At 47.5% G+C, this 22765-nt stretch overlaps 4 protein-coding genes across 7 annotated transcripts; 3 read left to right on the top strand and 1 right to left on the bottom strand.

Annotated features, from left to right (window-relative positions):
* The first annotated feature begins 535 nt into the window (after positions 1 to 535).
* Positions 536 to 1630, top strand: LOC147255158 (olfactory receptor 6N1-like). The gene has a single exon (XM_086215043.1). The coding sequence runs from the start codon at positions 536 to 538 to the stop codon at positions 1628 to 1630; it is 1095 nt and encodes a 364-aa protein (XP_086071169.1).
* Positions 1631 to 7649: 6019 nt separating this feature from the next.
* On the top strand, positions 7650 to 8582 carry LOC147255157 (olfactory receptor 6E1-like). Its single transcript, XM_086215042.1, has one exon. The coding sequence runs from the start codon at positions 7650 to 7652 to the stop codon at positions 8580 to 8582; it is 933 nt and encodes a 310-aa protein (XP_086071168.1).
* Positions 8583 to 11755: 3173 nt separating this feature from the next.
* Positions 11756 to 15188, top strand: LOC147255156 (olfactory receptor 1D2-like). Of its 3 annotated transcripts, none has more exons than XM_086216882.1 (2): positions 11756 to 12774; positions 15114 to 15188. In XM_086216882.1, exon 1 carries the CDS (start codon positions 11756 to 11758, stop codon positions 12716 to 12718), a length of 963 nt encoding a protein of 320 aa, XP_086073008.1. In that variant the 3' UTR covers positions 12719 to 12774; positions 15114 to 15188. The 3 variants fall into 3 exon arrangements, with proteins under 3 accessions (XP_086073008.1, XP_086073007.1, XP_086073009.1); XM_086216881.1 differs by having other exon boundaries at positions 11756 to 12805; XM_086216883.1 differs by lacking the exon at positions 15114 to 15188 and adding an exon at positions 13230 to 13971 and having other exon boundaries at positions 11756 to 12805.
* pgm2l1 (phosphoglucomutase 2-like 1) lies at positions 14102 to 22733 on the bottom strand. 2 transcript variants are annotated; one of them, XM_086216871.1, is made up of 14 exons: positions 21938 to 22733; positions 20269 to 20436; positions 20075 to 20181; positions 19618 to 19702; positions 19441 to 19524; positions 18927 to 19123; positions 18652 to 18841; positions 18472 to 18569; positions 18221 to 18401; positions 17563 to 17656; positions 17349 to 17478; positions 16194 to 16383; positions 15991 to 16124; positions 14104 to 15309 (listed from the first exon to the last, which is right to left on the bottom strand). In XM_086216871.1, the coding sequence occupies exons 1-14, from the start codon at positions 22046 to 22048 to the stop codon at positions 15207 to 15209; spliced, it is 1872 nt and encodes a 623-aa protein (XP_086072997.1). In that variant the 5' UTR covers positions 22049 to 22733; the 3' UTR covers positions 14104 to 15206. The 2 variants fall into 2 exon arrangements, with proteins under 2 accessions (XP_086072998.1, XP_086072997.1); XM_086216872.1 differs by lacking the exon at positions 20269 to 20436 and having other exon boundaries at positions 14102 to 15309.
* Between the last annotated feature and the right edge of the window lie 32 nt (positions 22734 to 22765).

Genomic DNA, 22765 nt, shown 5'->3' with positions numbered 1-22765 from the left:
GACAAAATCATTTTTATGTTCAATTCTTTTGCAATGATTTTCCAAGTTTAAGTTAAAATTCTTTTCAAAAGTCTTCAAATCTTAAAATGTGGTCCCTTTTTTGTTTGCTGATGTAAATTTATTTTACACATAAATATTTGAAAAAGAAATGTGTGAGTTTTCAGTCGCTTTTATGTCATGTGACTTATTGACTGAGTAAATGATGGCGAGTATTTTTAGTGTGCTGAGATCTTGAATATGTTCACATACACATTCCTACAATGAAGGCCTTGGAGCTCAATGGACCATTGAGTTCTATCGTTCGATAGTATGATAGCAGCAATTCCCAATGGAGTTGGAGACTTGAACTTTGTTCTGACCTCTGACCTCTGAACCAGTGTTGCAGCTGGAGGTTTAATCCGCTATCAAAGGTTCTCATCTGATTTGTTTTGGGTGCTCCTGTCAGTGCAGAAACTCCCTCTCACAGGCAGCCCTCTTATGACCCTGGACCTTGGACCTGTGTAAGCTGCAAAAACAAAATTCATAGGATGTAAACATGGTCGTGGCCGACAGAGTCAAATCACCTCCTGAAGACCAATCACCAGTCAGCCCGATGATGTCAGCTTGCTGCCATTGGGTACTGTTTGTGAATGAAAATAAAGAACCGGTGCTGCTGCAGTACGCCGCTGTCAGCATGTTGAATCAGACTCACATCGACGTCTTGACATTATCAGGTTTTCAGGGGCTGCAGCCATTCGGCGCTCTCTACTTCTGTATTGCGTCTGCAGGTTACCTGCTGATTCTTCTGCTCAACGTCTCCATCCTGGTGCTGATCTGTGGGCAGCGACGTCTGCACCAGCCCATGTACATCTTCTTAGCCAACCTGCTGCTCAACACTCTGATTGGCTGTGTTGCCTTTTACCCCAAACTCCTCCACGACCTGCTGTGTGAGGTGCAGCTCATCTCGCGGACCGGCTGCATCCTGCAGGCCTTCTGGGTCCACATGTATGTGTCTGTGGAGTGCAGCATCCTGACTGTGATGGCGTATGACAGGTATGCCGCTGTGGTCCATCCTCTGACCTATCACAGCCTCCTCAACTCCTCCATGGTCTGCAAGCTGCTGGCAGCAGCCTGGATGCTACCTTTGGTGGGCCTAACCTGCCTGATGTCTCTGAGCAGCATGCTGCCACTGTGTGCCTCTCACATCAGCCGCACATTCTGTGACAACAGATCCATCTCAAACCTTTCGTGTGTCGACATCTCCCTCATCAGCCTGCTGGAGATTGTGATTGCCGCCATCGTCGTCTTCCTGCCTCTACTGCTGATTTTCAGCTGCTACGTGAAAATCTTGATCATCAGTGTGCCGATGTCAAAAACCGGCAGAGCCAGCAAGGCTCTGTCCACATGCATCCCTCACCTGGTGACCTACGTCAGCTTTGTCACCAGTATTGTCTTTGAGGTGATTCAGCCTGCGCTGGCCACCAAAACCATCCCTCAGGTGATCCGAGTGGTCATGTCGATGGAAGGTTTCATGGTGCCGCCGCTGCTCAACCCGCTCATCTATGGCCTGACAATGACGGACATTAGGAACGATATCAGACGGCTGTTTCGAGCTCGACTTCCCCTGAATATGGAAGTCTCTCACTGTTGACTGGAAGGCAAATGAGCTCCATGAAACTGGGTGAAACATTTCTCTACAGCACAACAGAACTGGTCTGAGTGATGAAGTTTGAGGACTGAGTGAAGCAGCCTTGCAAGACACAGTGAAGATGTTTGTATCGAACAAGAGTCTACCTGTAACAGCAGGGAGGAAAATATCCTGAAAGCTATAAAGAGAATGACTTAATTATTTTATTCTCATAGTGGCTTTGTTGATGGCACCCATGATGGAAGGTTGCTATGGTTGCCAATAGATGTCCATGATTCTTTTATGGCTTGGAAATATAAGGTTCCAAACTTTGCATGAGACAAGAAGACCCTGTACATAATAGTATATTTAATATTTGAATATACACTGTCCAGTATATTGTTATCAATGAATAATTCACGCTTTTGATGTATTCGTCGAATGTTTTGATGTCACTACTCAGAAAATACTATCAACATAATAAAAATGAAACTATATTATTCCAAAAAAGTTTGTCGCTGAATTTTTAGTGATAAATTTTCTATAAATCCATTTCGGAATAATACAGGAACCCACAAGCAAAAATGTGCCATAAGATTGAAGAAGAGATTGATTCTGTCGATAGAGTTTCACCACATCCAGCAACACTTTCCTGAAGTCCTGAAGATTTCATTTGAAATTCTTGAGTTTTTATGCATAGATTGAAATATTCCTAGAGCTGTTTTTGCTTTTGCTACTTGTTTATATAGGATGGTTATGTGTGTAGTCGTTAGAAAGAAACAACAATTTTATTGTACAGAAATTTGGAAAAATATCAAACACTGCCGGTGACCTCCTTCGGCAGCCATATTGGATTGTTGGTAGTGTTTTCAAGTGAACCAGACTTGGTCCTCTAGTGGTAGACTCAAAGGTAGACGCACAAAAGAGGGACTCTGGTCTTTTTATGGTGCATTGCAGCTGTCCAGGCTGTGAACAACCAAACCGTGATGCCGACTCAAGTCAGACTACCCCCTGAGGTCGATGACTGTTCCCCACCACTGATTACAGATGTTAACCAGCATTAAAAATAACCAGCGACTAATGTCTGATGCACTAAAAGTCACTTTTTTGGTTGTTTTTCATATGAAGGGCTTTATTTTCTTGTGCAAATGAGAGCATAACCAGCGAGAGAACATGAGGATTCACACAGGCCGTCACGTCATCTCGGCAGTGATTTCTCGCAGTTTTTCCTCACATCTTAACCAAAGAACAAAATGAAAAGATGCTCTGGACCCTCCAATACAACTGGATTGTGTCTTCATCTGACCAGAATAGATCAAAGTGTACACGGAATGTTGCTCCATGCGGCTCAGCATGTTCCATCACGTCCTGACCTTTGACATCCGACTGTGTTGCAAGGTTGTACCCCTGTTAGTGTGTGGCTGTGAGTGCAAGCTGATAATCATCCATTATTCGGTTAGCTTGCTACACGTTCAAATCACAAAAAAGCACAAATTAATGGGAGGTTCTTATTTTGCAGTTTTCTCAGGTTCTATCTGTCTCATCTGCGATGAGCGTGTGGCCTTGCTGAACAAGACAGACTGACTACGTATCTTGAAAACTGTGTGTCTTCCTGGAAGCAGCTCGGATGTGAGTTTGCTGCTTTAGCAGAAGAAACTTCCCCAATGGATGCAGCATCCTGAGCACCAGTTTGACAACCCCTTGTTCAACAATCTTTGCTTTCAAATCTCAGTCAGAAACAAACCTAACACATAATTTTTTGCAACAAAAACAAAAAAAGATCAAGTTTGAACAGAAGTTGACCTTCAAAGCTTGTTGAGCTCATCCTTGTTGCTCTGCAGTAAACTGCAATCCAGCACAGCTGAAGAGCCGCTCGCAGGCACTCAGGCCGGTAGACCAGAGTTCAGCTCCAAAGAGTTTTTAGATATTTGGAGATGAGATCAGCAGATCCATATTATCTGAGACACAGGCGACGTACCCTTCCTCCCCTTCTGGGCCTCCTGCAATAAGCTAGCTGGGATGGGGTCTAGGAGACAGGTAGATGGTTCAGAAGAAGAAATTGTACGAAGTTTGTGAAGGTCAGTGGGTTTAAAGTCATTCAGCTGTATGTCTGGGCCTGCAGCTGTCGTGAAGGTTGACATGCTCTCAGCTGATGGCAGGAGGACATTAATTTGACCTCTAATAAGTCAAATTTGATCATTAAAAGTTGACAAAGTCTTTGCTACTCAGGGAAAGAGGAATACTTAGCTTATTGAGCTAAGAGGCTAGAGGCTCTGTCTCGGTCTGGCCACAGTGATTAGTCATTATAATGATTCTTTTGATGAAGCAGTGCTACAGCTGAGGTGTCGTTGAGCAGGTTATGGCTGCCATCTCCTATCGGCAAGAATGCTTTGTGACATAATAATAAAAATAAAGACTGGGGTTTTTTTGTTTGTTTTTTTTGCAAAAATGTAAATTACTAACATTTATTCTCTGGTCTGAAATGTTTGCGTGTTGGAGATTTTTGAGTGAAGGAAGCTGAAGTGTCATCAGAAGGCGTCGTTGTTTGTGACCTGATGCTGGACACGTGCTTGATGTTGTTTCGTCTTGGTGCAGATTCTGGTGTTATTCTCATGTATGTAGTTGAAATAGGGTTGCGTTCGTGGCAGCCATGTTGAATGGCGTGCTGGACTTTCATCATGTTGACTGTATCTTTTCGAGTAATGAGCCCCAGCGGAGCCTCAGCAAGTTTTTCCAGTGTAAACACAACACCAGAGGCGTCTCTGGACACGTGGACACTCTGGAGACTCTGTCTGTCCTCACTAACAGGCCCATTAATGACCGACAGGGAAGACGCCATGCTGTCCCCATGGTTGCATAGTTACAGATCAAAACACAGCAGGTCACTCAGGATATTTTGACTCCTGGGTTGTGATCAGAGGAAAAACTTTACTGACAATTAGAAACCATGAAGAGAAAACCCATCTGAAATGTTGATTCAACTTCTTCAACAACTTCATGTTTTATCAAGTTAACTACAAATCCCATCCACTTTCTTTTTCATTTCCTGTCCCACTTCCTGTCCCAGAGGTTATCAACAACACATTCAAACTTGCAGTCACATTCATGTTTTGACACAGATTACACTGAGGAGGTCAGTGGTGTGTTCAATGACCTCTCGAAGCTTAGCTCTCAAAGGACTTTTGATGACTTCTTGCACACATTTGATGATGTAACTCTCCACATGACCGTCCATGGAGACTTGTTGAAATGACAAGATCAAGGGTTTTGAAACTGTATGCAAGCTCCCTCTAGTGGTACACAGAGGAATCCCAGAAATATATTTTTTTTAATTCAACAAGTCAAAAACAAAGAGTACTATAAAATAGTGAGTAGTTTCAGATGAAGGTACGAAGGCAAAAGCGTTATTCACATAGAGTTTTGTCACTGAATTTTTTTGTGTCAGACTGCTGCATGATCACGCTGATTCCCATCATACGCCCATGTCATCCATGGTTACATCGGATGAAACTAGCGTAGCTCTGCTGCAGTGGCAAAATGTTGAGTGAAGGCAGAATGAAAGGTCCAAATACTCTGAAAGGAAAAGAGGTGGAGCAGGATGAGAATACTTCAGTACACTCAGAGATGGCACTGTTGGTGAGCAGGAGCATTTGAGAAAACTGTCAGGTGAAGAGATAAGGGATGTCATGAGCCGATCACGGGACACCAGAATGATCAGCTCATGTTTTACTGATTTTTAACTACAAATATGGTGGGCGAGTGGTGGTGCTCATTCATGTGTGGCAGTTGTGTGACAGAAATGCCAGTTGGAGCTGGCAGTAGTCAACAAACAGATCAGGAATGGCAATCATGAGAATCCGGTTGACTCTGCTGAGGCAACTGCAGTTACACTACTGCAGTTTTAACTTTGGTCATCGTGGTGGTACTTGGTTTACGAAGTTTGAGAAACACTGAGCTGGACACAAGACTGGCAGGAGACATGAGGACATTGTCAGCTGAGCCTCGGAAATTGCAGTACACAATACTACAGTGTCACTTGATTGTGCTAGTATTTGCCTCAACATCACACACTAGGAGAAGTAAGGTGTTTGATAAACAGACATGAACCACTTTTAGTAAGATATAAAAAAGAGCTCCAGAGGAAGAACTTGTGTAACGACTGCTCTTCTTGTTAGCTGTTGGTCTCCATGACATCGTCACAGTGTCTCCAGGAAGTGAGTCTGGATGATGGCTGTGTCCGATGTTGATCTGACTGATTTCATAGCAACAAAGCAGGTTGAAATGATGTTGAAAGAACCACATCACGATGGTGACTTGTACAAAGTATGGCTGCTGACAGCATCATAGAGTCTTCAGTACCAAGATTCATTACTGAGGTCCAGCATGCCGTCCTAGCCAAGGCCAACCCAGCTGGTGTCAGGTGACCTGAGGAACACAAAGAGAACAAGGGAGGAAGTCTTTCAGTGACTTTATGCTGCCTCCACCAGAAGCCTGAAATACTAGCCCTTGTTCCCAGAAGCTGAGTCATCACACAAACCTGATGTGGTTCCACCGGAAGCTTCCTTACCAGGAACAATCAGAAGGGGCAGAGCTTCAATAAGTCACTGCCAGTGACTTCAAGAGAGGGGGTGGCGCCCTAAGAAATCCCTGTGCTAACCTCTAAACACCTTTACTATCCTCCCTGTGTTTCCTCAGTGTTATGTGAAGGCTGTTTTGTCAGAACTTTCTTGTGCCAGCTGGATGGAGAGTTTATATATATCAAGATATATGCATAAATGTCTTCCTCCATCATCTGTCTTTGTCTCTGTCCTGCTCTCCTGCTCTCTTTCCCCCCAACCGGTCAAAGCAGAAGGCCGTCCCCACTGATCCTGGATCTGCTCGACGTTCCTGCCTGTTAAAAGGAAGGTTTTCGTCGCCGCTGTTGCAGGATGTGCTGCTGATGGAGAACTGTTGGGTGGAGGTTCATTGAAGGAGTGAGGTACTAGACCTGCTCTACCTGTAAAGAGTCATGAGATAACTTTTGTTGTGATTTGGCGCTATAGAAATAACATTGACTTGACTTGGCGATATCAGAGGAGAAAGGTCCCCTGGCATCCGGTGTGTCTGCCATGCGTCAGATATTTGCCTTACTGACTGCTGTGGCCTCTCGCGTTTCCTTCTGCTCTTAAATCGTGATGCAGACGGGCAGAGATGCCAGAGTCATTCTGCTCATGTTTATGTTGCAGTGTTTTGTTTGTATCATGACGTTTTAGTCAGATTCTGTGTGTGTGTGTGTGGGGGGGGGTCAAGGTTACTGTGATTGTGACCATCTACAAGTTTTGTTTCGTCAGCTATGGTGGAGAAGTAGCCAGTGAGCAGTCCCGTGGTTTTCATTTCACCCTCCTCCCATTGAGCGGGAGAGAACACGAGGAAGAGGGCGGGAGAACGCTGCCCTTCGCCTCTCCTGGATTGTCGTTACTGGTTACATTTAGACACTTAAAAGCCAGCAGGTGGAGAGAAATGCCTGAATACCTGTTTTATTATAGAAAAAACCTTTTGGTCAGGCGGATGACAAATGAACACATTGATTTGGGTGGTGCCAGTCAGAAAGCCTCTGGGCACGGCAACAGAAGAGGAGGATGATGGCGATGGCGCGACAGATGCATCCATGTTGTGATTGTGATCACATCTACATGAGAACCGACCTTGAGAGAATATAAAACAGTGGCGTTATTAGTAGTCATCCTGGTGATGTCATAAGAGTCTGAACTACAAACGTGGGAGTATAACAACAATAACAAAATGCACCGATTGGTCTGAGCCCATTGGTGCAGCAGTGAGAGAGGGTGTGGCGTAGTAATGGGCGTCTCCAGACTGGCAAATGTTAAAAGAAGCAGTTTGAGGGTCAGGGCTCATCTGGGGGGGGGGCTCCTGGTCTGAGTGATGCGTGTCCTCTCCCTCAGTCAAGGGTTTGACCTGGGTCATCTGTTCAAGCACTCTGAGAACATGTGGTGCACTTCCTGCAGCTACTGATCTGCTGTCATAACTTCCGTGAGTGATGATGATGATCAACTCCACTCAGGTGTCATATTTCATACTCAGTGCATACTTGGACTCTGGCTTGTTGAAGTACTTGTATTTTCTGATTATTTTGTTTTTTTATGTCGCCATCATTTGTGCCAACGTGTTGCTGATTGTGGTGATCTGTGTGAACAGGAGCTTACATGAACCCATGTACATGTTCCTGTGCAGCCTGTTTGTCAATGAACTGTATGGCAGCACAGGCGTGTTTCCTTTCCTGCTGGTTCAAATCCTCTCAGACATTCACACCATTTCTGCTCCACTTTGTTTCCTGCAGATCTTCTGCTTGTACTCTTATGGGGGTGTGGAGTTTCTGACCTTAGCCGTTATGTCTTATGACCGGTATCTTGCCATCTGTCGTCCATTGCAGTATAACACGTGTATGACGCCTAACAAGATTGCCAAGCTCACCGCTCTGATATGGATCTACCCTTTTGTCATGAACATCTTCATCGTGTACTGTCTGACTTGGCCGTTAAAGCTGTGTGGAAACGTCATCAACAAAGTCTACTGCGACAACTACTACGTAGTTAAACTGGCCTGCTACGACACGTCTGTCAACAACATTTTTGGACTTTGCCACATGTTCACTGTCATCTTTGGTCTCATCATGTTAATCCTGTACACCTACATGAGGATTCTGAAAGTGTGTTTGTCTGGTTCTAAACAGACCAGACAGAAAGCGGTCAGCACCTGCACGCCTCACCTGGCCTCCCTCATCAACTTCTCCTGCGGCTGCTTCTTTGAGATTGTGCAGGGGAGATTTAATTTGAGCAATCTGCCCAATTTATTGCGTATATTTTTGTCTCTGTACTGGCTCACAATCCAACCCCTCATCAGCCCTCTACTCTACGGCCTGAAGATGTCCAAGATACGTCTGGTGTACAAACGTCTGCTGGCTGGCAATAAAATGTGAACGTTTATGTGAAGACAAGTGCCACCCACCTGCACTCGGTTCTCCCATGAAACAAAAACTCAATTTCTGCGTGAAACAGCCGATTAGATCTTTAAATCTTCAGTTCTTCCACCGAGGTCCAGGGTCGGCAGAAAAATAGCACCTCTTTTTTTGCTTGTGAGCTTTAAAGTCAACACACCTGACTTGGTCTCACCTTTAAATATATCCCTTAATAAATGCATAAATATTTGTACACCAATAATGGATCAGGACTAATTTCACCAGACAATTAGCAGTAAAGAAAAACCATGAAAATAGTTTGTAGGTGAGTGTTGCTGGAGCAGGTGAGAACAAACGTTCCTAAGTTCCAGTGATTCTGAAGCACTTTGTTCGTTTGTTATCAGAATAAATAAGATTGATGTTGTGAAACGTTTTTTATTTTGAGTTTCATTATGAAAATGTGGGTTGAACGTCATTTTCTACCAGAGATGATGATGTGAGATGAAGGTTAAAGCTTTAGTTTGATCTGTTCTTGTTCAGCTGTCTTGGTAGAACTAGAACAGTAAGAGAGCTGCTCCAGTATTCCTGGATGCGTCTCTTAGAATAGTTTTATGAATTCTTTTAAAGGAGAAAAATGGAAGAAGACTTCTTTTTTTAAGCTAAAGGGGCTAAAGTTGTTATAGGTCAGTTCTTCCCACCTCACTTGACCCTGGGGGAACAAAGTAAATATCAGACATATTTAATCACTGACAACAGTTTATTGTATCCATCATAAGTGAAGGTATAAAGGTGGAATAGATTTCTGAAAACTGATTCAGGAATCACGGGTCAGTCTTGGAATCTCACTCATCATCAACAATATGTTACGTGTGGGTGGTGAGGGGTGAAGTAGACCCAAATGCAGACTGTGGGATGGTGCACAACAAGAGTTTTTATTGATTCACGGGGTGACTTGAGACAAGGACACTGGAGGCTTGACGTGAGAGCTGGAGACTGACGACGAGACTTGAGACTGGTTGGTGATACCCTGAACAAAAGACACGCAACAACGCGACGAAACACGAAAATGGACCAACCCCAACCAGGGGAAACACAGAGGTTAAATACAAGGAGGTAAACGGGGCACAGGTGGTGCAATCAACCAGGTGAGACACATAAGGTAATCAGAGGAGGGAGGTCAGGAAGACAGGACATGACCTCAAAATAAAACAGGAAGCACGAGACAGGGACTGTGACACAATAACTGCAGTTGTTGATCTATTTTCTGTTAATTCTGTTAACCACTGAAGAGATGAGAAAAAGTTCAGCGTCGATAGAACAAACCTCCACAACTACCCAGCTGGTCTCAGTTGTCTGACCAGACCACCATCACTGGATGTGCCCACAGGGTAAACAAGCTGGCTTAGCGCACCTCAAGCAAGGTGATGCTGTAAACGCGGTATTCACAGGTCACACTGTGTTGCCTTCAGCTCTCCGGTAACTTTACACATGTAAGGACCCGGCGTGTTTTCTGAATTGAGTTGAATGTGGATATGTTGGCCGCTGCTGTGCCAGAGTCCTCCAAGGCGGTCTATCTGACCTGGACCCTGTGATTCATGTTACAAAAGAACATCTTCTCCTTGGCTGCACTGGTGTGGAAGATCTGGCTCAAATAAAAATGTGTTCTCACTTACAGGAGCGCCGCAACCAGTAACTATCGTAACCAGTTGAAGCAGCTGCACTGGTTGGGTCTAACTGAGCTCTATTGACGGGCTGATGATTGTGTCACCACCTGACCAATAAACTGCTTGGTTAGATGTGTTGTCCAGTGACATCATCACATCATTGCTAATGAAATGTAGCAAACGGACATGTTGATAAACAAGTGGCGGCGTCTGAGGGGACATCATTATTCTCCTTCTGGAACCGTCTCGCCAGCTCCACTAATTTGCTTCAAAGGGAGTTGGTGAGAACTTAGGAGAAGATGTCATGGTGACGAGGTGAAATGACCTTTAACCTGAGGGACACGGATTTAATGACCTCTGAGAATTTGTGAGATGATTCTGTTGGAGGGGAACACATTGAAATGTTTAATTTCTTCTTATACTTCTTCATCAAACCAGCTGGTAGACTGCTTGACCTTTGACCTGAACCCAACTCGACTGTGGCTTTGATGCGTTAGACATTCAGGGTCACGGTCAGTGTTCCTCCTCTGGAAACACAAAGTCCTCTTTCCGAGGACTTCCTTGCTGAATATTGACATCAGCTGATGTCATATCCAAGAGCCAATGATCAAAGAGGATGGTTGACACGCGGATATTTACACGTTTACAACGATCACATGATGACGGCATGATCAGCAGTCATGAGATGGAGCATCACTCTTTACACTGGATGACATCATCAGATATAATCCCTCGGCCTCGTTGTGTTTTAGAAAAACCTGTGAGACAGAAAAACAGGTCCAACTGTCGAGGGGTTTGAGCACGTTGGTGGTCCCAGTGTCATCGTTTCGTCAGTCGTTCCTCGTCCAGGAAGCGTTCAGCTGATGACCAAGATCAAGCAGCGGGGTAAGAACCCGTAGAGCAGGGGAACGGTTGTCATCAATAGGTCCTTGAGCAGAGCCGCACTCCTTCATCTCAGACTTCAGTCACATCTTGTGGCTGACATCTGCTCGTCAGGAGGGTGTGGTCTCCGCCCCCTCCGTGACATCATCAGTGGTTGCAGTGCTCCCGTCTGTCTGTCTTCACTGTATAAGAGCTGCTGGCCGGCAGGTTCCTGTCAGCAGCAGGAAGCTGCCATCTGACCTTCATCTGGTTTCCCTTTGAAAGACTCTTTGATAGAAACCTGCTGAAGTGTTTGTTTGACCCGATGGTTCATGTTGTCACTCACAGCTGCTGATGATTTCAGAGTGAAAGTGTTGGAGGAAGCTGAACGTTTCTTTGTTGCAGGTTCATTGACGCGTCTTGTATTTTTCAATGATTTTCAAGCTGATGTGTCAGGTAGTCGGTCTGATGTTTGATGTTTGTTTATCTGTTTGTTGACATGAAAGCTTCGTCTGTACTGTCGTGGTCCTGTTACACCACTTTGATGTGGGAAGGTTTCAGAAGGATCCAGAACATTTACCTGCTCCACTTGTCGGGTTTGTTTGTGTGTTCAGCTGGAGGTACTCGAGGTTCATCACAGTTTCTGAAGGTTTTAAAAATTCTTTACTGATGGAGAACAAGTCAGAAATCCTGTTTGTGCTTCATGGTCTCAACGACTCACTGTCCAACCGCCAGATCTTCTTCACCTTTGCACTCATGACGTACCTGGTCACCATCTTGGTCAACCTGATGCTCATCATCACCGTGTGTCTGGTGAAGGAGCTGCACGAGCCCATTTACATCTTCCTGTGTAACTTGTGTTTCAACGGGCTCTGCGGCGCCTCCAGCTTCTACCCGAAGCTGCTTCATGACCTGCTGGCCGAGTCCCACGTCATCTCGTACTTCGGCTGTTTGTCTCAGATGTGTGTCATCTACTCCTACATCTTCTGCGAGTTCACCAGTCTGACTGTCATGGCGTACGACCGGTACGTGGCCATCTGTAAGCCACTGCAGTACCATGCGGTGATGACAAGGCAGAAGGTGGTGCAGCTGTTGCTGCTCACCTGGGGTTTCTCGCTGCTGGAGATGGCAATAGGCATCATGCTGACTGCCCGCCTTCCTCTGTGCAGCCGCAACATCCACAAACTCTTCTGTACCAACTGGGAGGTGGTGAAGCTGTCGTGCTCCAGCACCATGATCAATAATATCTACGGCTTTGTGCTCATGTTCTCACACATCTTGCAGGCTGCCCTTATCGCTGTTTCCTATGCTCACCTAGTGCGCGCCTCACTCAGGTCACAGTACAACTGGCGAAAATTTGTGCAAACGTGTGTGCCACACCTGGTCACATTGCTCATCTTCACCACCTCTCTGGTGTTTGACATCATGTTCTCTCGTTACGGCAGCACCGGCGGCGAGCTGCAGGAGCTCCAGAACATGCTGGCTGCAGAGTTCCTGGTGGTCCCACCCCTCATCAACCCCATCATCTACGGCATCAATCTGCAGCAGATCCGCTCAAGGATATTACACATTTTACCTCATAAACCAGATGGTGGCAAAGCTCAGATGCGACAGGTGGACATGCAGCAGTGAAACGACCCCAATGAGATCAGCTTCTCCTGAACGAGACCGGCCACCATGAACCTCAGGTTAGCTTCGACGTTCTCACCGAGATCTGAGGTGAGGAAAGCGAAGGTTCACAGTTGGACCAGACCCCTTGTGGTTGTTTAACGATGGTTGCATGCCGACAATGTTTAGATGTTAAATGTGCTGCGTTCGCATTTGCTCCATCATTTAACAGTCATAAAACTACTAACACCCTCATGCTAGCAGAACGCAGCAAAGTTTTGTTGATGCCATGGACGTCAGTGTTTTCTCACTCGCTGTTTCTCTTTTGTTTGAGCTACACATCAGTCAGCCATATTTTGACCAGGGTTAGCCAAATATCATGTCAGTCCCCCTTTGACTCTTAAAATAGCTATTAACAGCTTAACATCATGTTGATGTTGATGCTCGTACTACTAGTACCAGTACTACTAGTACCAGTACGACTAGTGGTAGGAGGAGTCAGCCTGACGTTCTGCAGGTCTGCCGCCTCCTCCAGCAGGATCAGTCAGGGGTCTGGGAGGTGAGAAGCACCAAGACTCAGAGGAAGAAGCCAAGTCAGTGACCTGCAGCTGAGACATAAAGGAGGACAGAAGGAGAAAAGCCCAGTGCATCATGGGAGATCCCCGCCGGTCAAAGCCAAAAGCAGCATAGCTAGGGGGCGGGGCTTACCTGAGCCCCCTTAACTGTCAGCTTTATCAAAATGGAGGGATATCGGTCTACTGTTACGGTAAGGGGAGGGGCTCAGAGTCCTGGACTGAAACTAGTTGGACAACTGAAGGCTTCACCTCCCAGTTGACTTTTAGAGACTCTAAGAACCAGCAGCATCCTGGGAGCCAAGGGTTCTAGCTGGGTAGAAGGGAACGGTGAGCTGTGTCAGATATGAAGGTGCCTGATTGTTGAGGGCCTTGTTTGTTGGAAGAACTTAGAATTCTGTTGTGGATCTGACAGGGATTCAGTGCAGGACTTCACCAGAGGTCAGAGGTCATAGTGTCATGGCTAATGGGAACATTTCAGCTCCCGTCTGTTGCTGGTTGTTCAACGTTGTCACAGTAGCATCAAAGAGCAGATGATTGATTGACACTACTGAAGTTTATTAATCGTTTTATTTGATATATCAGATGCAACTCAATGTGAAACTGCACGTTCTGAGCACTTCTGACTTAAGAATTATACATTACTGGTCACGTGATGTTTAGGATCACGCAACTAATGTTTTATTTACAGAATAAACATCTTAAAATCCGGAGTGTCGTTAATTCATTTAAAAGTCAGAATAAAGTTCTTATCTGAGTGCATGGCTGCAATTTATCAGATTTGACTTCATAGTTGGAAAAAATGACTGAGGTTTCAATTTTAGGGTTCCAGCATCTTAATTCCTTCAGAAATGATGAGACATCAAAGTGAATCAGGAGTTTATTTTAAACATTCAAACACAAGAACTCGTTCAAGGACACAAGCAAAATAAATATCTTCAATTTTTGAGTATAAAAATAAATATCAGGCCGGGGACGACCGAGCTGGATCAAATTTCAAGATAATTTAGCGACATGAGACTGTTGACAGAGGGCGCTGTGTTCACTGGCATGCTAATGTAACGCTACAGGGCAATGGCGAGCGTCATCACGTTCGTAGCACTTAGACTGCAGAGATGGGGGGTCCTGTTGTGAGAGCTAATATTAGCACAGACAAACCACACAAATCTGAGCAAGCAGCTAGCAGTTGCTGCTGTGGTGAACAGTCCCATGCTAACACCACCCCACCAGCCTCTTTATCATGCAGGATTCATCATTAATGAGCAACCTCAGATGAAAGGTTTCACCTCGTGGTTCCTCAGCGGCACGTGTGGGGCGGAGCAACAAGGGTTTCTATGTTTAGCACTTTTTGCAGTTACGAAACAAACTGATTCCTACTGAAGAGGGGGGGGGGGGGTTCAATATCCACATCAAAAGAACCAAACAAGAACTTTGATGGAGACACGTCTCCATGCTCATGTGCATCACTCACGTGAGCCCTCGCACAGAAGACCCCAAGATGGACTGTGCTATTTCATTGACCAGATAGCTACCAACTGAAACTAATGTTAGCTTTGGTTGGTGGAAAATATTGTTACTACTGAGTGAACTGATGAACAGCGCCACAGGAGCTACTGTGGCCGGCTAATGTTAGCCAGGGTTAGCATTTACTTGTTACTCAACGGCCAGCATGACGATCAAAGAACTTCAAAAATGTTCAAGAGTCAGAATCGACTTCCTCAGTAAACAAACATCAAAACTGACGTCACGATTCATGTTGACAGGATGGTATAAACTAGTGGACATGGAATCTGAATTTGTTTTGTCAGGTAGCTTTCTTTCAAGTGAATATTTGGTTATGTTCACAGTTACTGCTCTCAGTCTTCAAGCTGGATACGACATCCCTGACAGGACACAGCAGGGAGGAGGAGGAGGAGGAGGAGGAGGAGGAGGAGGAGGAGCTAAACGGAACGGCGAACAAGGTGGTTTTTCTCAGGCTCCAGGAACTCATCCAGCAAAGCATCTGTCACCTTCCTAAGCTCCGCCTCCAGAATAGAAACGTCACTGTAACACAAAGACAGATGGATGATGTCACTGGGGCCCCACCCACACCTTGTTTAGTCATAATGGCCGGGGCTGAGGGTCCATGGCTAAATGTTTGACGCTCTTTGAAGCCTTTACAAACATCTACTGATGCTTTTGGAATTTAAGGGTTAACATGTTGTACTGCAACACAGTTAAAACAAGGTAATGACCTCAGAACAAGTACTAGAGGATGTGACAAGTACCAGGAGGAGTCAATGATAAGCCATGAAGAAAATCTGGGTCTGGATCAGCCACTTCGCCTACATGCTTCTGACACCTCCGTGTTACATGGCTATGAGAGACCAGTCGTGCTTCTGTGGCGTTGTGGTTGCTACGTGACAACATAGATGTGGATCCACAACGACGCCACCTTCAGATGAAAGATGGCACCTCAGCGACTGCTACTCTCCACAGCATCAGCTTCTGTCTGTGCCTGATGCAGCAAAGCACATCTGAGGGCCGTGCTCCTTAAAATGGTTCCTTGTAGATCGAGGGGACAAACTAAATAATAAACCAGTAGCTGGACAACACAAGAGGCCCCTGTGTAACCTGGATGTGCAAGAAGTTCATGCTCGACGTGACGATGGCGTGTTTGCTATCACCTGGTTCAACACCTCAACGTCTGCATGATCCGACTTGGGGGGATAACCTCAGACTGACCTTTTCCCTGGCGCTGCGCAGAACTCGGTGTAGTATTTGATTTTGGGCTCGGTACCGCTGGTCCTCAGTGTGGCTACGACGCCGTTCTGCAATGTGAAGGTGATCATCTGACTGCTGCGGGTCACAGGAAGCACCTGCAGAGGAGCATACAGTGAGATGACCTGAAGGGAACGTCCTGCATCCTCAGTCGCTTTGATTCTTACACATCGCAGGTCTGGCTGGCTGCTGTCGTATCCTGTGGTGACGTCTCTGACGTGGACAATCTGGATGCCGCCGCACATCTTGGGGTACGAACCTACGCCGTCAAAGTTTCTGATGCGGGTGAAGATTTTTTTGATTGTGGGAGCATCGTTACAGATGACGTAGGAGGTTTTGGAGACATGACAGCCGTACCTGCACAAAGGAAGTGGACAACCATTCTGACGTGAACATCTACAGGTTCAAGGACTCGGGAACCTGGACCACCATCGAGTAACCAGATGAACTTGGCAAAGATCTGGATGGTGGATCCTCAGACATCTAAAACATCTCTGCCCTAAAATCACTTAATGATTTGGTTCCGTCTTTGGATGAATATCAGTTTCGATGGCGCCGTCATTGCTCCACATGAGCAGGAAGAGAAAAGTGGAAATCTGATTATTAAAGCGTTAAATCGTTAACTTTGAGTTCAACTTTCGTTCCTTGGGATGATTTTCCACCAGATGGAGACGCTTGTACTCGTGGACAAATACGCAGCATTTTTCCAATGCCCACTAGAAGGCGGCACTGATGGAGGATGGAATGAAAACATGGAACTAAACTGTGGTTTTTTTGTTGGACAGTTGACTTTTAAAATCTCTTAACTAAAATAAAATCCTAGCTCTTTCATTCAGTTTGGGTTGAGACAGGAAGATGCCACTGACAATCGGGTCGGCGAAGGAGACGAGGAGGCTGTTGGTGAAGTGAGCGGAGGCCAGTGAGCATGCTCAGTGGTGTCATCAAGCGCAGTGGAGGTGGACGGCGGCGCTTCCTGTGGCATCATCACCTTTGTGGGAGGCTCAACTAACTTTACAGGTTGATTGACTTTTACTGATGAGGGCAACTTGTTCTTTCTTGTTCAGTTAAACATTGTAGATGTAGATTTATCTTCACAAGCTGGGTTTTATAGCCCTCGACACCCTGCTGCACTACTGATGGCTGACTTCACCATTCAGTTCTCTTTTATTCTGGTACTTTTTATGAAAAGCTGCCACTGTGAGGACCTCTGTTCAATGAGCCAGCAGAGCAGAACCAGAGAGATTCAAGATTCTATTTGGATTGTTCAGAAAAGTCTAGACAAAAGGAACGGTGCGGAAAAACACACCCTCTCACACACTCACGTCTGGTAGACGTTGTGCAGCTGCTGCTTCAGACTCAGGTTGTGGTTGTGCAGGTAAGCAGCCATCTCAGCCACGACGGCAGCGGTGCTCACGCCGTCCTTCTCCAGCACCGGACTGCCACACAGGAAGCCTGTTGCCACGCAAACACAAACACCTGAATACACACCGATGCTGCGCAGGTGTTCATGATGAAGTGGTCGTACATCATGATTACCGATTGACTCCTCAAAAGCAAACAGGACGGTGTTTCCTGTTTTGGCGAGTTCGTGCATCATGTTTCCGATCCACTTGAACCCAGGAAGAGTTTCCTGTTGAGCACAGACACCTTCATCATCGTCATCATCATCCTCCTCCTCTACTCTGTGGTCACAGCAGCAGTCATGGTGTTGTGATTTCAGCATCATTTCTGATCTGTTTATTTCAGTCAAAGCAGTCAAATCTATGTTGACATGGCTCAGAGGTGGAGTGGCCATCTGGTAACCCAAGGGTCGCTGGTTCAATCCCCACTTCCCCCAGTGACCATGTCCAAGTGTCTTTGAGCAAGAAACTGAACCCCTAACTGCTCCTGATGGCCCTGCGACAGACTGGTGACCCGTCCAGGGTGAACCCCGCCCAATGTCAGCTGGATAGGCTCCACCCCCCCACGACCCTTAACAGTTAAGTGGTATAGAAGATGGACGGACGTCTATGTTGATGATGTCACGACCAGGATCCCACAGCTTAGAGTTCCACCAGTACTGCACAGTGGGATGGTTTATGTCTCCATGGCGGTAACAGACAGTCTGGTGGGTCAACTCATATCGTGTTGAAAATGCGTTTGTACTGAACACAACGAAACACGCTGATGTGGTCACGGTCATCTGTCGGGTCACCTGGAAGTTGAAGCCCTCGACGCGAGCGAACGCCTGGAGGATCTTGGAGGAAACAGTGGTGGCCAACATGTAGACGCTCTGACAGTCGGCGGGGTCACGATGAGAAGCCTTCCAGTTGAAGAACATCCACCAGCCCAGCAGAGCCGCCATCTCGTTACCTGTGAACACCTTCCAGCCGCACCTGGAACACCAGTCAACACAGGTCAACGCGGGTCATCGCAGATCACCACTGGTCATCACAGGTCAGTTACCCGTCAGACTTCTCCGCCACTGCGAGACGATCAGCGTCAGGATCTGTTGCCAGAACGATGCAAGCTTTTTCCCTCTCAGCCAGACGCAGGGACAGCTCCTGCACCACAGAAGAAGAACATGAACGCTCGGATTCTACAGAGGAAAAATGAAAAGATTAGGAGGGGCAGCTCTGGTGTTACCAGGACAGACTCCCCCTCCTCAGGGTTGGGACAGCGGACGGAGGGGAAGGTGGGGTCAGGGTCTTTCTGCTCAGGGACAGGAATCGGAGGAGTGAAGCCAAACGTCTGGAAGGCCTGTTGGACGAAGACATGCCCCACACCATGGAAGGACGAGTGGACGAATCTCAACGGGCAACAACTGTTCAACTCCCTGAGACACAGAAGAGACACACTTTCACTCCTGGTCATCTCATCTGTGGAAGCAGAGGGAAGTTGGCTCTTCCTCCTCATCCCACCTGTGGAAGCAGAGGGAGGAGATCTGGTCCATGTAGCAGCTGTTGATCTGAGTCAGGGGGTCGGTCCTCAGGTTGCTGCGGTCCACCAGCTCCTGGTCCCAACAGGAGGCACTCCAGGGCTCCAACTGTTCCTCAATGCTCCGCAGGATCTCTTTGTCATGGGGCGAGGAGATTTGAGCGCCGTTGCTCCAGTACACCTGGGGGAGCCAAGCAGAGGCTCGCTGATATAGAGAACACCCGTGTGTTGAGCAACCAGACAAATCTTTGCCTTGTGACCTTGACTCCCTTCAGCTGCAGGACCATTCATGCTCACTCAGCCCTCGAGAACATTAATCTCTGAGCATTTTCTTCCAGAATATTGGAGAGGGGCCGAGGTGCTACCACTGTACACAAGCAGTATCTTTCAGGAGGTCAAACCTCTGTTCTGAGGTGGGTTTTTTTGGATGTGGACACCGCCGCCGCAGCGTGAAGTCAGGAAGCGCCCACCTGGAAGGGCCCTGCTTATGGCTTGTACCTTGTATCCATTGTCCTCTTTGGGGTTGTGTGATGCCGTGATCATCACTCCGGCTGCTGCTCCAAGCTTCTGTACCGCGTACGGCTGAAAACATCGCAGCAAGAAAGTAAACATCTGTCAGCTGAGTAGTTAACCAGCTTTTAAGACACAGGAAATGATGCGTTACTGTTTCCTCACCACGTACGGTGTGGGGACGTACGTAGAGAAGAGATGAACTGGGACGTCTCGGCTGAGCATCACGGCAGCCGTCAGCGTCGCCAAGCTAAGAACACACACGCCATCAAAGACTAAGCAAACTGGTGCAGTGGTGACAAGCAGCCACGACATCAGGTAGCATGAAGTACGTGACTACATAGCAGCAGCTAGCGTAGCATCTGCAGCTAACAAACTTGGTCAATGCAAGCTATCAGAAGCTTGCTGCCTCATGGTTACTTCACTCACTCATGCTATATGACAATGCTAACATTAGCGTGAACGCTCATCTGTACACACCAGAGGACACCTGCTAAGCTGATGGGTGTATGTAGCACATCCTACGAATCAATAAAGATGATTACATGACCACAGTCATTGCAGTTCTGCTGATCGTTTCCAGTTGTCTCCATGGTGACAGGCTGAGCACAGTGATGTTTACCCTTGGCTGCTGCAGTTGCTCTCCACCTGCCCTCGAGTGTCGAAGCCAACCACCACCCCCCTGCTGCTGAGGTCAGGAACGCACCTTAGCAGGTAACTGTAGAGACCCTGCAACACACATGCGCACAGGGTCTCACTGGTCTGACCTGTGTGGACTGGGTCACACAGGTCAGACCAGTGTGGACTGGGTCTGACCTGTGTGGACTGGATGATGGTGAGGTCATTGATGCGGTTGAATCCGGCTCCCATCGGTGCTCTCAGTCCAGCAGTCCCAAAGCTCATCCTGCTGGAGAGTCTGGACTTCAGGTCCTCATGGTCACCTGCTGCAAGCAGAGACTCCACCTGAGCCCGGGTTCGGCGGTTCTGTTATTCAGGAGGAGCAGAAACAGAACCAGATCACTCCTCCAAGTCACACACATCAACACACACCAACATTAGGACCGACACACACTCCCACAGCTCCTTGTTCTGTGGAAACGGTGTTTGAACGAGGTGTGAATGGCTGTTGAGTTTCTGGGGAGCGTCTCAGGACCCCACACGTCCACACCTGGAACTTCTGAGTCAGCTGGTTCTTCCTGGTGAGACACTTTGAGTTCAGCTGAATTAAACAGGTGACGGGTCCTGGTTCTGATCCTTGTCTTGGTCCCAGGTATTTTTCAGATGGGAGTCTTCAGCTCACCGCTCAATGGCTCAGGTGTCCTCCCACTGGATCACATGACCAGATCAGGGCGAGTCCAGACTTGTGACATTTATATGAGAGGTCAGCAGCGTTCATGGCAGCTTTGACCTTTAAACACGCTGAGGTCACATGGTACCAACATGCAGGTCCCATTCAGCAGCTCTGCACTGCAGACGAGGCCTGCAGGCCATTGATCCATCAGCTGATGGCGTTTTCTCTCCTTGATGCTTCGCTCCTGAGAAAATGCCCAACAGCTGGGTCGGAGTATGAAAGCTGGTTTTTGGATCGTTCTCCCTCACTTGGGTCGTGGGTCAAAGGTCGGAAGGTGAACCCCAAATCAAACAGGGATATTTAGGACGTATATACTTCTATCGTCACGTGGCCCCGCCCCTCAGCGATAGACATACACACCTTCACCTACTGGACAGGGTTAAAGACGTTCCCGACGTGTCAGAGACGACCGAACAAAGTCGACTGGCGTCCGATTCACCGGTCAATCGTTACCAATAACCGATGATCAATGGAGCGGTAACGACTCAAGAAGACGGGCACGAGGAAGCGCGCCGCCGCAGATGGAACCAAAGTTACGGTCCAAGTGTGCGTTCGTGTGTCTTTTGATCTCATGGTGATGAACCTTGTTGGTTCGTGACGCGTTCACGATAACGTCGAGGCAGTTTGCTGTGAACAGTTTCACCTATGATCGATCAAACTGATCGATCCTCGCCTGACTGTCAAGTTTTGATTCAATCTTGTATTTATCAATGCAAATCGAACAACTAGCACACCGCTGATGGGTCGTCTCTGCCGCCCTCCGGTGGTGCCGCGAACGCGCTGACGGTCAGAACCTGCTGAGTCATGCCCGAAGTTCCTCACCGGGCGGGCTAACGGGGCGCGTGTAGCCGGCCTATAGTCCGAAACCGGCGGCTGAAGGTGTGTGTGTGTGGTTTGGGGGGGGGGGGGGGCGGAACCAGACAGCTAACATGCCCCCCACCCCATTTTAGCTGTCTGGTTCCGCCGGGGATGATTCAGCTGGTACCGGAAGGACCTACATGTAGAACTTGCGGCCGCACGTGCACCGGCAGACGTGCTGCTAGAATCACACACATCGGTCCAGTATCCCGGTTTCACTGTGTGTGTGTGTGTGTGTGTGTGTGTGTGTGGGGGGGGGGGGGGGGGGGCTCTCACCTTGTCCCAGGTTAGCCACCGCTGCACCGCCTCGTCCAGCTGCGGGTCGCCGGTGATCGAGGACCTCCGGTTGGCGTTCAAGTTCCCGTTAACTCCGCTGTCGTCACCCATACCGACCCACGGCTCGGCTGAGAGCTGGCGGGGGTTGCGGGGGGCTGGTATTAATACTCCCGCATGTCTGCTTGATGTCACGCGGCGGCTAATGTTACTGCGCTACTGCTAAATGCTAACAGTCCCTCATCAGCGAGCAGCAAATGTTCTCCGGCTGACTTCCACATGTCGGTTCCTGAAAATTCACAGCCCGCCGTCAGTCCCGCTGAGGTCGCAACTTCCGGTCTGTCTCTAAATTAAAGGCTTCACCAGGTCTTTCCCCGACTTAAGAACATTTTTACGACTTTAGCTGTGATTCAGGTCTCCAGGTGAGACCGCGCGGTACGAGCACGTCAATCAGGAAATGTGTCACCTTTGAATTTTCACACGCGCTTGTAATGTGAAAACTTCCGGTAAGACGGAGTACGTGAACGCACCTGCGGTGGATTCGTACCACGTAAGCATGAAACAGTAACGTATAAAAATTGTTCGTTTTAGAGCAGAAACTCCTGTTCCATCCCCGTGTGTGCGTGGTTCTCTCTGAGGAACGTTCCATCAGAATGCTCCACTGCATCATCAGCGCTGGTTTCTTCTGTCGCTGCACGTTCGTGTTCTTGAGAACGTCGTGAAGTTCCAACAAAACGGATCAAAGGAGTCAAAGCCAGAAAAGAACCAGCTTGAACCGGAGGAACAGCCTGAGCACCTGGAGACGACGGTTCGTGTGTGATTTACGAGTTT

This window comes from Aulostomus chinensis, chromosome 10 (genome assembly GCF_037954235.1).
Source record: "Aulostomus chinensis isolate RoL2024-O1b breed Wild chromosome 10, RoL_Achi_v1.0, whole genome shotgun sequence".
NCBI classification, from domain to species: Eukaryota; Metazoa; Chordata; class Actinopteri; order Syngnathiformes; family Aulostomidae; genus Aulostomus; species Aulostomus chinensis.
The sequence above is the reverse complement of the archived record's forward strand: the minus strand, read 5'-3'. Positions and strand labels throughout refer to the sequence as shown.

Bases quoted from the DNA above. Each gene is read 5' to 3' on its own strand.
- LOC147255158 (XM_086215043.1), top strand. From the start codon at position 536: ATGGTCGTGGCCGACAGAGTCAAATCACCTCCTGAAGACCAATCACCA.
- LOC147255156 (XM_086216882.1), top strand. From the start codon at position 11,756: ATGGAGAACAAGTCAGAAATCCTGTTTGTGCTTCATGGTCTCAACGAC.
- pgm2l1 (XM_086216871.1), bottom strand. From the start codon at position 22,048: ATGGGTGACGACAGCGGAGTTAACGGGAACTTGAACGCCAACCGGAGG. The intron at 19,703-20,074 runs GTAAACATCACT...GTGTGTTCTTAG, and splicing joins AGCAACTGCAGCAGCCAAGG to CTTGGCGACGCTGACGGCTG. The intron at 17,657-18,220 runs GTGACCCGACAG...TGTGCTCAACAG, and splicing joins TCGAGGGCTTCAACTTCCAG to GAAACTCTTCCTGGGTTCAA.
- LOC147255157 (XM_086215042.1), top strand. From the start codon at position 7,650: ATGATCAACTCCACTCAGGTGTCATATTTCATACTCAGTGCATACTTG.